At 44.3% G+C, this 14,214-nt stretch overlaps 1 protein-coding gene across 6 annotated transcripts in view; it reads right to left on the reverse strand.

Moving 5' to 3' along the window:
• Positions 1-14,214, reverse strand: part of agrn (agrin) — a 231,228-nt gene that overhangs the window by 22,252 nt on the left and 194,762 nt on the right. For all 6 annotated transcript variants that reach the window (XM_035644516.2, XM_047330800.1, XM_047330804.1 and 3 more), the window contains 7 exons: positions 10,230-10,357; positions 7,980-8,094; positions 6,329-6,448; positions 5,750-6,148; positions 4,207-4,399; positions 2,285-2,500; positions 1,304-1,533 (listed from right to left, as the gene is read on the reverse strand). In XM_035644516.2, the coding sequence (XP_035500409.2) occupies positions 1,304-1,533; positions 2,285-2,500; positions 4,207-4,399; positions 5,750-6,148; positions 6,329-6,448; positions 7,980-8,094; positions 10,230-10,357 (1,401 nt within the window). The remainder of the gene's footprint in view (positions 1-1,303; positions 1,534-2,284; positions 2,501-4,206; positions 4,400-5,749; positions 6,149-6,328; positions 6,449-7,979; positions 8,095-10,229; positions 10,358-14,214) is intronic.

The raw sequence follows: 14,214 nt of genomic DNA on the forward strand, positions 1-14,214 counted from the left end.
TGTAATAGAGGTCATTTTGTAATAGGATTTGAAAATATTACACGTCCAGATTAAACAGTGGCGGGCCTCCCTGCCATGTGGTCGTGTTCCTGGGCCAACACCGGCTGTGGGGAAGGCTCTCTTTCGTCTGGTGGCTGATGGTTTAGCCCTCTGCCTCAGCACCATCTAAATTCACCCGTCATTACTTTAGCAGTCAGCGCCTGTGGTGAGGAGAGCACTTTAATGAACCCCATCCCCGCTGAGCTCACAGGGCTCCCCCGTTTTTTTTCCTCCTCACTCACGCCATTTGGAATCCTCCTTTTATCCTCCGCTCTCACTTCTTCCCCACCACATCTGTCCTGACATGTCCTCCATCTAACAACTCTCTCCAACCATTTATTCACTCTTCCCGCGATCGTTCCCTCCCTTCGAGTCCAGCAATCTTGGCCACTTTCTAAATTGACATGATGACAAAATTAACTTGAATGTGAGTCGGCAGGCGACGGTCCAAATCTCATTACCACCGTTCATTTTACGCCACGTTGCCAACACAAGTTTGATTACAGCGATGCTTCATAGTGGAGGGTTATCTTTACTTCTTCTCAGTGACAACAAACCATAAAAGGTACCAACAATATGAAAGGTAATAAGAGTTTAACGTGATGCTTTATTGATCCGAATTTTAACTTTTAATTTAAACTATTCATACATAAAAGTTAACTCTGAGAATTTATTTGGTTCTGATCTGAAACTTTCTGCAGGAGCGGCAGTATAACCGGGGAGGGGCACGCTTGGCTGGGCCATGATGGTGTCTGGTCTTAACTATTTTGACTCTGGGTTGCTTGTTAGTTAGCAGCTGCTGGAGGGAGAAAAAGAGGAGGAAGGGATGTGGAGGTAGGGATAGGCCAAAGGCCAATCGCTGAGGAGTCGTGGAAGTTTCCATTTTTCTGTGCTGACTGAACATTTGATCTCTTGTTTCTGCATTGTACACTCGAATGTGATGGCGTTGGTGTTTACTAAGTGTCTACCAGCGCTACAGCTGGAGGCACGAGTTACACTGTCAAATTGGGCCGTCAAGCTTACTTAGGATTTGCGAGTAAGTCATGACCACAGTGAATCCCTGTAGAGAATGCAAAGCAGAGCTATAAACGTAATGTTAACAACAAGGTGCTGGAAACGTCTGAAAAGTGGATAAGAAATATTTTCTACCAAGTTCCCTGCACACACACCGGACTAAACGTCTCAAAGTGCCACGACTGTGGAGAAATCCCAGATAACAAGAAAAAACTGCCGAACTACCCTTTCTGGGGTCTTTGCGTCTTACCCCAGAATCCTTTGCTGCACTTGCAGTGGAACATCTCGGCTTCCTTGACCTGGCAGGCGGCGCCGTTCTTACAGGGACTGGGCAGGCAGGGGTTGTTACCACATTCGCCCACACCGCTGCCATACAGACTGTCCCCCCCGCTCTCCTGCAGGTTGAGCACTCGGTTGTTGACGTCCAGCAGCCGGATGCAGCCCACCAGACCTGAGGCCACCGCCGTCCTTTCCCGTACACTGAGGATGACAACGGGAGATGGTGAGAACGTAAACATGTTTTTGCAACACACAAACAGTCACACTAATGAACTAAGTAGATCCTCTGTAATGTTATTGCTGAGCCTGATGCAGCAATGAGCATCAATTTATTACAGCAAGGGATGAGGTTGAGGAAGAACCATAGGGAAAAACCTGTAAACCTGTGAGCTAAAACCTGTATTCTATCAAATGACCAGCAGGGGGCAACTCCACTGTCTGCAAAAAAAAGTCTGTTTCTATAGAGGTCTTTGATAATATTATGACTCTACTTCCCACTTGATTTATAATGTCAGTAAACATCTTTCTGAGGAGTTTATGGTCTCAATCGCTATTTTCAAATCTTCTTAAATATTACATGATGTTCATTAAGTAAATGCTGGTCCCATTTAGAGTAAAATAGACTATTAAGCACAGTATGCATTGGGGCATGGCTCCTCCAAATATGGGTACTTCTGGTTCAAAAAAACAAGATGGCGCCAGCCAAAATGACAATTCACAGACCAGTGGCTGACGTCACGTCTAAAATACATCATAAAAATAAATTTACTTGTGTTAAGCCATATAACAGAGGTCAACTACCATGTTAACTAGGACAAGTAAGTGAGATAACTCTGTTCTGAAAATAGTGTAATATTGTACTCAATAATAAAAGTTGAATTCTCAGTTAGCAGAAGTCACAGTTGATAGATTTTCCGTGCAATGATGTGTAACTCTGGATGGAAGGTCTTACTCCTGCTTCATCTCCTCGGGCACTCCGCCGATGAAGAGGTGGGTGTCGAGGTTGAGGCCGTCTGTGCCGCGCGGACTCTCGCCCTCGATGTGTGGCTCGTTGTCCACGCTGAGCATGGCGTTGCGGCGATTGCGAGTCACCACGAGCTGATGCCAGCGGCCCTGGCTGATTTGAACTTTGCTGACCACAGTTCCTGTGCCAGAGCCCGTGTTGAACCTGAGGAGGTGGCGGACAAAAGCGTGTTAGGTGTGTACTTTCACACTTCATATCAGATTACAGCACTTGAGGAGGTTGTTTTTCCACACAACGTGTTGCTTCTTTATTGAGCACCTAATGAAGAAGAGACGTCTGCTCATACGGCTCAGCAAAACAAAGAGGGATTAAATAAAGACGGCACAAGAGTTCCCATTTGGAATTTCACAGTATGTGACTGGAATGAGGCAGTTGCCCTCTTTTTAATTCAACCTTTATGTAATGGGATTTGTTGAGAAAAAGGTCATATCATCACAGAATAGAACTGCTGTGTGTGTGCACCCACACATGCGGTGGTATTAGCACAACCTGAGAGCAATTATTTGCTGCAAATAATTAGCTCTTCTCCCCACACCTCGGATTTGCAGAGCTGTTGCATGGTAATCTCACAGCTGTGTTGCTGAAATAGAGGCAGAAGCTCCGTTTGAAAGCACAAGTTACTAATGATCTCCCTCAGTTTTGCTATTGATTTTACTCTGAATAGAGGAGTCTGACGTGGCCAGAGTTTCTAATTAGTCCATTCACATTTCCTCTGAAGAGATTATGCGAAGGATTTTTTATACATACAGTTCCACAGTCAGGAAAGAGATGGATACTTTGTGTTACTGTAGGAGTCTGACAGAGAAAGTAATGATTTTAACAGATTCAACTGATAAAACTTTCAGATTCTCCAAATCCCACTACACATTTTCTGTGGGCATGACACTAATTTTACAAGTCACCATCAATTTACCAATCTTAAACAAAAAGTCAGAGATTCAAAAATGTGTCTGTTTACCAGGAAGGGACGGTCATTATTGAGTTGCAATATGCATCCAAGGATTCTGAAGTTTGACTCACACAAATCAGGATATCCTGTTCTCTGCTGCATTGTTTTTGTATCACGTATCACTAATAATCACAGAATAACCAATAATCATAGAAACTCTCAATCACTTGGGAGATCTAATTGTTATAAAATTCCATGTGATTATATTGATAAAATTGCAATATATTAAAACTCCTGTACTCCAACCTGAATATTATAATTGAAATAATATAATTAAATACCTGAAAAATCTAAAGGTTGCTGCAAAAATCCAATTCCACCAACAGAAACCAAATAAATTAAATGAGGAATGTTTTTGTCTCACAGGACAAATCGCTGCAGAATCTAACACCATTCACGATGTCTACAGTCATACAACAATTTGATTTTTATCAGTGTGAATATATTTCTGCCCAAGCGATATGCTATTTCTGTTCTGATGGAAAGCCATGGACAATCCAATGCACATATAGAGAAATTCTTTGGATGCATTTCTATATGTCATTGCTTCCATCTTTAAATACAAATTTCACATTTGATTAAAATCCAAAAAAATTCCACAAATGCCAAATTGGGACCTCCTGCACATATTTCTGTGCATATGTTCTCACCGCCTGTAAAAAAAGTTTGTAGATATTTCTGAAAGCATGGTATCACAGCTTTAACCTGCAAATCTGTCAAGAAGGCTTCTGTGTCTTCATTTATTTCCCTGGCAATGTTTCTTTTAACATGTTTACTTGCTGTAATTATTTGCCTCATTATCTTTTTCTTATCTACATCCTCTCTGCTGATGCAATGACCCAGTTTCCTCACGGGGATCATTACGCTTTCTTCAAAATTCAATCAACGCTCCGACGCTCACCTGAGCTCCACCCTGCCGTTGACCAGAGCCAGAGAGATGAAGTCCTTCTTGCCATCCTGGCCATTGTAGAGCAGGATGCCGGTCTCCTCGGAGGCTCTGAACTCCATGGCGATGCGGACCGTGTGGTAGGCGCTCATGGTCTGGAAGGCCAAGTAGGACTGGCCCCCAAATGACGGGATGAAGTACTTGATCACTGCGGGGGAACCAAGACAACAAGCCAATGCTCCCATCACGATGTGATCTGTGTTACCGTGGCATAATAGGAATTTAATGTGCATAATTAAGTGTGAGCATTGGTGGTATGTCACTCGGTAGTGATAGCGGGAAAAAATAAACCATTTTATAGTTTACCTTAAAAAAGTGTTTTACCCATTCCCCTGTCACACATCTTCACATGCTGCTGGATGCACATGCACACAGGAAACCTTTGTTTTTTCATTATAATTATTAAACCCCCCACCCCCTAGGCTCTTTCTGTAAATGGACTGTATTTATATTGGACGCTTCAATTCAGCCTGTCGAACTCAAAGACACACACTGATTGTCACCAGCTAATCCCCATCAAAGCAATTAGCATCAATTATCTAAAGATGCAGCCGGTAAAAATCCCAAAGTAGGGTAAGAGGGAGGAACCAGAAGAGTCGTCCTTCTTTCAATGCACATCTTTCCTCCGCAGAGGAAGGTTCCCTCCGACTTCCTGCCCAAATCGGACCTTAAAATAGCAACATGCCAATGTGAGTGCACAGCTGGCTTTCAAGGAGAACGGGAGATGGCAGTCTAAATGGTTCAGTGCATGTTACGCCCAAAATACACCCATTATTAATTAAGTGACCAAGTACAACCCTTTGGAACCAGGCACCTGCTGAGGCAAACGTTCTAATTCTGCTTATAAATGAGAAAAGTGGATGTGGATAAGCCCTAAATGAACTTCTGCCATGCGCTTCAGACCACGTCCTTAAAATATAGCCCCTCAACTTTTTGTTCTCAAGTTTAACTTTTTTCTTTGTTGATTAAAACATGCTTTTGATTTCTGTTGCCTTGTTGAGCTTCAGATAATCATTTAAATATTATAACGCTCATGAGTCATTACTCAAACTTGTACTTGGTGTCACTACTTTGTGAACTAACAGTTAGACAAAACTACCAGCGTAACAGAAGAAATACAGGTAATTTATATTTTTCTTTTAATATTTGTCCTTATAACTGTCAGGGCCAGGCTTCTTCATCTCTTTCTCCCCGTGTTCTCCTGTTTTTGAATCTGTCCAATTTGCTTCTAAACCTCTGTGTACCCTGCCCAAGACCAAGTGCAAGTTTTACAATAAACTACTTCAAAACTTCATCTGTTTCTGAGCCTAGTGGGTTTTTTTGAAACTGTGAGTTCCAATAGAACCATTTTACAGGGAAAGTCTGTTCCAGCTCCTTTTATGAGTTTGAAATAATGTTAGAAATAAACTCTAACTTTTGATTTAAGCGCAATAACAAATATTGGAGAAGAAATAAATCCTAAAGTATATAGGAACATAAAAAGTCCCATCCTGCTCACCCTTCTCACACACTGAGCCTCCTCGCCCGGCGGGACACTTGCAGCTGAAGTCGTTGCCGTCGTCCTCACAGGTGCCCCCGTGGAGGCAGGGGTGGGAGTCGCATGGCTTCTGGGCCTTGTGATGAAGCTTGCCCCTGAAGTGGGCGACTGTGGTAGCAGGAGGCAGCGTGGTGGTGGTGGTGGTGACGACAGCTGCCGTGGCGGGGAGCGTCGTGGTGACCGGTGCTGAGGTTGTGGTGGTGCGTCTGCTGCTGAAGGGCCTGCGGGTAGTGCCCGGCGGGCGGCGGGTTATGTAGGTGGAGGTCAGTGGAGGCCTGGTGGTGGTGGTGGCGGTGGTGGGAGCAGCTGTGGTGACGGATGCCGTCGTGGTGGTGGTGAAGAAGGGGATGGTGGAGAGGCCTGTCAGCAATGCCAGAGAGAACAATCACAATTAGAAAAAGAAAATGCGTGTATTAAAGCATGTTGAGCCTGAGGTGCAGAGATTGCCTATTCAAAACCCTTAACACCTTTGATAAATCACCTCATGAATAACTTAAACCCCCTTTTCATTTTGTAAATCCCTACACACGGCTGTATTACCATAATTGGTGAAGCGAATATTCTCATCCTCGGGCTTCTTCACAGCGATGCTGGTCTCTTTGGACGCCTTCAGCTGTTTCAGCAGGGCTCCTTCGATGTCCTCCACGTTGTATCTTGTATCTACAATAAACCAGAGGTAGAGCCACTCAGCAAGAGGCCTCGGAGGAGCACTCCAGAGCAAATACAGGACTTTAGTGACACACTGGATATATCAGAAAGCCCTGCGTACAACAGGTGGCAGTCTCCTGGGACCACTTGTCCTCCACCCACTGTTTGTCCGGATTCGTTCGAGATGAATTGCTCTCATAACATTCGCTTTACTGGCCATGGAGGAGCTTCGCTTAACGGCACCCATTGCCCCGTATGAAGCGTATGAGGGATGCTAAATGACGGTCATAAAAAAGTAAAGGTTGTATTTTTGTTGGGTTTGTGATGTACAAAATGAGCTTTGTGCACGCACAGATGTGCAATATCAACCAGAGCTCAAATATGGTACATACAAGACTATGACTTAATTGAATGGTGATTAGAGTACACCATTGGAAAAGTACAGTAGACAAACAATTAAAAGATAAATAAAACATTAGTTTCTCACATCTAGTTGCTGTCTGGTGATCAGTGTATTTGCGATTAAAAACAGGTTCAATTCCTGCTTTGAATATTGTCGGGCACACTTTTGTTTCACAAATCGTAATATTAAGTGTACAGCAGACACCATGCACACTTATGCTGCGTCTGATCAATGAATACCGATCTGAACATCTACGCAGAGAGAAAAATCCATCTCGTGATGTTGTTCCCTTTTAACGCTGAGGCAAACTGTGGCAAGCAAGAGATAACGTTGCCGCTGAGGGGAGAAAAAAAAGAGGAAAAAATACGGAGAAATATGCAGTGCCTCACAATATCATGAGCCAAATAAAAAATAATAATGGGAAAACACTCAGGCAGCATATACCTCCGCCAAAAACGCACAAAACTCTTAAATTTGTCATTTCACTAATAGTAAAGTGTAGACGTTTTTAACATGCGAGTGGATCAGCAGCAGAGTACACACACAGCAACAGGAAAATTATGATTATTTTTGACAACGCTTAAATCCAAGTAATGTTTTGCACATGGAGGAACTGTGCAAAAAAATAAAGTGATGCATAAACACAGAGGTATGGTCATTTAAATCAAAGTTTTATGTCTGTAGTACCACTTACTATTCAGGCAAAATGCCGTTAAGGTTCCCAGGATGAATCCGAGTGGAGACATGCAGGTACAGTTTGCTTGCTATCGCACAACTGCCTTCAAGAATAATGGGAGTTCATGTCCAATAGGATCATTTTTTAGTGAGAAAATGTGATGCCTGGAATACTATGACGGAATATAAAAATAAAAAAGATTCAAAACTGTTATGTACTAAATTTGGTGAGAAATAAGATTATGGAACAAATTGATATGACTGAGAATAGGCCAATAGTGAAGAGTGAAAATGTAAAGTGCTTATTCTGCACGGTAAACATTTCGTCTTCCTACCTTGGCAAATGACCTAAATTCAAACCCAGTTTCATTTTTGAGATAGCATGCTTGCCAAATGACAAACGGGGGGACTTAAACATAACTGATTCTACTGTGAATCCTTCTGCTCTCTTCAAAGATCTCTCACCTGGTCTGAAGTGAGCCTCCACAAAGGCCAGGATGGAGTTGCTGGGTGCCAGGTTACGGACACGAACACTCATGAAATCTTTGTGCACCTCCGACTTCCTGAACAAGTCATTGAGCTGAAGGGAGACAGAGAGAGACAGAGAGAGACAGAGAGAGACAGGGAGAGAGAGAGAGGGAGGGTGGTGAGACGAGACAGAGAGAGGAGACGATGAATGAGACTGGTCATGAGCGCCTTGCTTTCACAGCAGTGAGTCCAACAGTCGGAGGCTGAAAGAGTACTTCTTAAAATTGGGGTGCGGAGAATAAAAGCCCATTGGGTGTGGGTGCACAAAAATGACATTTAGCAGCAGCCGTGGCATTAATTACAGGAACAAGTTTTCGGGAGGAGCTCAGATAAATGTCACGCTACCCTGACATGTGCTCATGGTTGTTTTTTTGCTTCTGATGTCCCCCCCGCTGTGTGCATGTAACAGCCGGAGGAGCTCCGTGAGGAGGTCTGACTAGAATGTTTCTTTGAGTCAACAGTGACATTACAGCAGTTGGACTGAAGTTGCCTGTAGCCCCAAAGAGAAATCAAAAAAACGGACCAATTTTCATGCTACAACTTAAAAAATTGCTCATATTCAGTGTTAACCTACAAATCCTGTCCTTGTCTGCCTGCTGGTGGATTAATCACATTCACACGACGCACAACCAAAAAGAAAGTCCTCCACTTGGTCCTCATCCCAGCGGCTCAATAAACTCACAGGAGCCACAGGGCCCCTAACCCACTTAACTGGGGCATCCTCTTCGAGACCGCTCCCACTGTTCCCTCTGTTCCCACTGAGTCTTCTTCCTCACTCCTCATCTGCTTTTCTCTAAACCAGGTCATAGAGATAGTTTTTTCAAGCAATGTTATTTGAGAGAAATAATAAGCAGGGGCTCTTGTGATTTGTGCTAGAAAAAGGAAATCATTTGCCCAGGTTTTAACCAAAAAGACCCTCACGGTGTTTTTAGACACGAGTGACAGGTCAAAAATAAAATCATCAAACGCTGACTTTCATTTCTTTTCTGTCGCTCACATGTGCCAATTCATTTACTGATTTTAGGCGGCTGCTGCGCTGCAAAAAGAAACGGGCTGCAGCTTGAGTCTTTGTGTGTGTTTGTTCAGTAGATCTGTGTAGGTATTTTGAGTGTGTGTGCCTGTGTGTGTGTGTGTGTGTGTGTGTGTGTAGAAACTGCATGTGCTCAGTGTGTGTGTGGAAGATGAAGAGGGGATGGTTGCTGTCAAGTGGCACACCAGGCTTCAGAGATACACAGGCTGAGGGCGCTAACTAGTGTACACGCACGCACGCACGCACGCACGCACGAACGCACACACGCACGCACGTACACACACACACACGCACACAAACTGCTGCGAGGTAGCAGATTAGGTCCCAGCGGGGGGTAGTGACACGGAGTCAGCAGTTGTTGGTGTGTACTGTGTATACAGACACATGCACAAGCACAAGCCTCCGTTTCATCAGAGGAGTGGGGCCCTGGCTTGACATCAGAGACATTTTGTTCACAGGTCTGACCTCCACAGAGAAAACGCACGGCGGAGAAGTGGGACCAAGGTAAAGCCGCCGGGACGCACACTGATTACTGCACAGGCTCTGTGCCTGCCCAGGACTTGGCTTCCTCACAGCGTCTGGCATCGAGACCAGCCACACTTATCCAGAAGAGTCCGGGTGAGTATTCAGATATCTGAACATTAAGTAAACTGAGGAGTTTCTGGAAGCCCGCTGTTTTGTACATGCTAACTCATCCTAAAGCTTGCAGTGCATTAATCAAATAAAGAAATGTATGTGAGGGTTTCTTATTTTGCTGTTGATGTGTGAAAAATAATTAAAATGAAGAATAAACTGCCATGATGGACCACAATGATGTGGGAAGCTTTTTTTCTTCGAATCCACTCCTGCATCAAAAACATTTCCACCCACATTCATCTTTTATCAAAAATCAAATCAAGTCAGACTGTGTTTTCTCCCTTCTGATATGATGCATGTTGCCCCCTGACCACAGCCAGTGAACAGGTTTGATTTATTCTTTCATCAATGTAATTTTCCTATCAACTGTCTGAGCAGAGAAATCATTCCAGTCCAGTTCCAACACTTTAAAAGAAAAGTTGATGTGAGCACAATATTGTGTTACAGCAGATCAAGCCTAGATATATTGTCATTGCTAGCTGAGTTGTATTCCAAGCACTACTTGATCCAGCAGCACTTACAGCACTCTCGATGCTGCGGGCCGTCTCTCCAAACAACTCCGACTTGGGGTCCTCCATCTCCGGGGTGTAGAAAATCTCCTGGTCCTCCACACGGTCCAGGTGCAGGAACCCGCTGAACCTCATGGTGGCTGGAAGGAGAAAAAGGCGAAGAAAGAGGATGTGATACTGAAACGCCTTGACTCAACTGACCTTCTTCTATCACCTCTCAGTCCCCACTGCCCACATACGGTGCTCATTTTGGAGTAGTGCCAGTTTTGGGTTAGTGATGGATTGTGTGTTTGTGTGTGTTTGACAAGGGGAGGGCTGTGAGTGCGTTGCTTGTTGATTAAAAAGGGCCATTATAGGTGAACGTGGCGGAGGTTGTGGTGGTGGTGGAGGAGATGGACTGTGAGATATGAGACAAGGAAGGACGCAACACAAGAAGGACAGAAGGAAAGGGGGGAAATGGGCCAGTTTTACCAGACCGAGACGTGTCCCAAAAGCTGGCCGAGGCATGGAGGGCTGGGTAAAAAGACAACAGGTTAGACAGACACACAAATACGTGAAGTCGAAACAACACAAACACACACACGTAAGAGGAAACAGCCAGCAGCCGTTCTCAAAAGTTCCCTCTCCAGCAAAGAGAATGGCTCCCTGTGCGACCTCGGGGGTTATGCTGTCCACCATCTATCAACTCTCTTTACAGTTTCTCTGTACTGCTGCCAGAGGAGAGGGCTTGAAAGCTGAAAGTGCAGGGCATTTGTGTGTGTGTGTGTGTGTGTGTGTGTGTGTGTGTGTGTGAGGTGAAGAACAGCGGAGCATGCGAGACACTGACGCCGGGCTTCCACGTCGCTCGTAATCAGCAGAACAAATTGCCCAAATCAATCATGGCTGCCCCTGCCTGAGCAACGCCGGGGAGAAAGGGAAGAGCACTTGTATGATTATCGTGAAAGATAGCCGTAATTGTCTCCTTAATGCCACCAGACCGGTGACTGACACAGCCTGTTTAAAATTGCATGAAAAAGGACAGTAGTCATCGCAGACCCACACACAACACCCGCCCCATCCCGCGTCTCCCCCTTCACCCCTGTCTTTACTTTCACGGGCAGCACACATCGATTCAGATGTGATGGCAGCCATAAAATAGAGGCAAACGGCCGAGGTCTGGCGGATAAGATGATGGGGGGGGGGGGGGGGGGGGGGGGGGGGAGGAGGGGGGAGGAGAGCTCGAGACATCTGACTTTTAATCTGCAAAGAAGACAAACATCAGAGAGAGTGATTTTCCAGCCCACTGCCGTGACGGACGTAAAGAGAGAGAGAGAAAGAGAGCGATAAAAGGAGGGACAGAGCCATTTGACTATCAGATTCTAGCGAACTGGAAAATATAATGGATTTGTTAGACTTCCCTTAGCGTGCCATTAACTTTCACATGAGCATTTGCAGACCATTATCTTTGATGTCATACGGATTGCATTGCCCTGTTTAAATGTTACATATGGAGGGTCTCCAGAGGATTCTGGGTTGTTTTTTTCCACAAAACATTAGGAAACAGAGATCTCGGAGGGAGATACCTCAATATGCATGCATATAAACTCTCCACTGCTCTTTCCATGGGGAAGTTATACAAAAGCCCTCACCCCTGAGCCACTTCACCAGTTGACGTCTCAAGAAAATGTGAAGACTGGATCAGCGAACAATTAGTGCTTTTCATTTTCTAGACAGCAGAGCACATGTCAATAAATGGTGGCAGGCGGATATTCCACCACGAAGGACGTGTCATTTCACTTCTAATGAGAGGGGGATTGGCTAAGCCGCTCTCAAGAGAAAAAAAAGGATCCGGCGTATCGATCTGCCTATAGCGCTGCCTGCTTTTATTGGTAACACTTGAGCTGAATGAAGTATTGATCGCTGCTGTGCCGTCATTGTTTGCTGAGATAAATATTTACAGGCTTTAGGGGATTTGTTACAACTGTTGTCTTACAGCTAAAACCTGCGTCTGGTGTTGTCTGGATTTGGGGCCAAGTGCCATCAGACCAACCAGATACGGCGTGCCATGGTTTCACCTCTGCTCGCTATAAATTCTGCGAAAAGGTCTAAATGGCAGAGGGCTGCGGAGGGCCAGAGGTGGCCTCGCCTCTTCAGATTATATTGTGGACTGTGCGGCAGTGAAATGTGCTGCTTTATTGGGAGGCCATGGGACAGACGTTTACGCCAGAACTTCACGGTTTCGGAGCCGCAGCTCTTTCAAGTCGTGACCTAGAGCTCCCGAGGGAGCCGGAGAGAAACCCTCCTTTTCACAATCAGTCAGACTTACACAGCTGGGACAAAGCGAGAGCAGATTTCAACAGAGGGACGGCGGGTGTGAGAGATAGAGAAGCAACGGGGAGAAGGAAGCCCTTTATCTTTATGAACCGAGTCTGGCAGGAGGCACTGATTGGTACACCAGTGCTTGTCGGCCTCTGGTAGTCTCTCAACTCTCTTCCCGCTCAACTCCAGAGAGAAATGAAGTGATGCAAGACTGGATTGAGAGTGACTGGGCTGAGGGGGAGGGAAAAAACCCGAGACACAGCTCAAGAGGGAGATAGCGAACGGTGGCGCTGACTGATAAAGGGAATGGTGGGAGATTAAAAGAAAAGGAAAGAAGGTGAAGTGAGATAGAAAAAAGCTGAAATACAAACACATGGTTATTTATACATCAAAGCACAGTTGAAGTCGTGAATTTAACCAGGAGTGGGGAACCTATGGCCTCCGAGCCATTTAGGGCCTGGGACACACAAAAAAAATCCTAATTACAGCTCAAAATATGCAGCTACACTGGATAACTTTTTAGGACAAATGCCGTTGGAATAAGTTAGAAGCTCTTTGACCAAGTTATGGTGCCTAACAAGCAGCTTTCACACAAAACCACAGCTAAGAAAATGAAAACCACATTGGGAAGGAGAACTTGCTGCCCTGCTAGAATCACACCAACTAAAATTGTTCCGAAGTTGTTCATAGTTGATATTTTGTCTTGAAGAACCATTGCAGAGCAGATTGCTGACACGGCTCAAGATGTTGGACAAAAAACACTGAAGGACACTGTAAGAAATTTCTAATATTACTCTGGCCTGTGATGAATTTGCATTGGATCACTGTAGAGGTTAATACCAGGGAGGAATTACTGCATTTACAAGCCATTCACGTTACTACCTAAGGTGAGGATTTGTTAGAGCAAGTTGCTGTGAGTATCATCATCATTATCATCACTTAGTGTTACAGTATGTGTTTGATAAATTTGGGGTGTGGCCCGTGAACAATGTTATAAAAATTGAAATGGTCCTTGATAGGAAAAAGTTTCCTCGTCCTCATGTATTAAGGCAAACTTCATTCAAAATTCTGGCAAATAACTACAGATATGCACTTGGAGTCTGGCACAGTATGACTAATATCAGAGTCAGACTGTGAAGTGTAGTCAAATTCAAAAACATGGATTATTTGTGTCAGACTTAACGGATCACTGTTTGTGTAATTTTTTCTTCTTCTACTGCTTGCCAATATGATCATTTACATAGGAGGGAGGTGAGTAATGAAAGCTCTGCTGCAGAAAAGGAAAAAAAACACCTGTTCATATCTGGTTGTTTGGGTCGCAGTAGTAAACATTCAATAAAAAAATATTGCCTTGATTCCCCATAAAGCTTACGAATTGAGTTTTTTTTTAAAAAATGTCGATGAGAAATAGATAAGCATTCTGTGCTGTGCCACTTTGCATTCTGGATAAGCGTGGATGGATCAAAATAATTAGTTGTTTATTCGCATGCGATGACAATACTTAACACTGACCCATGAAAAACACAACTACAGGCCCATGATAAAAACCTTGTTCAGTATCACATTAATGTTTGTATTAACGCAAATAAAAAGAAAACCAGCCTGACAACAGAAGGTTTTTCAAATGTCTCCTGTCAGTTGCCTTTTAAATGCAGACTTTTTTTTGATTTGCCGTTTGAAGTTTCTTAAATCATAAAGG

This window comes from Scophthalmus maximus, chromosome 3 (assembly GCF_022379125.1).
Source record: "Scophthalmus maximus strain ysfricsl-2021 chromosome 3, ASM2237912v1, whole genome shotgun sequence".
Taxonomy (NCBI): Eukaryota; Metazoa; Chordata; class Actinopteri; order Pleuronectiformes; family Scophthalmidae; genus Scophthalmus; species Scophthalmus maximus.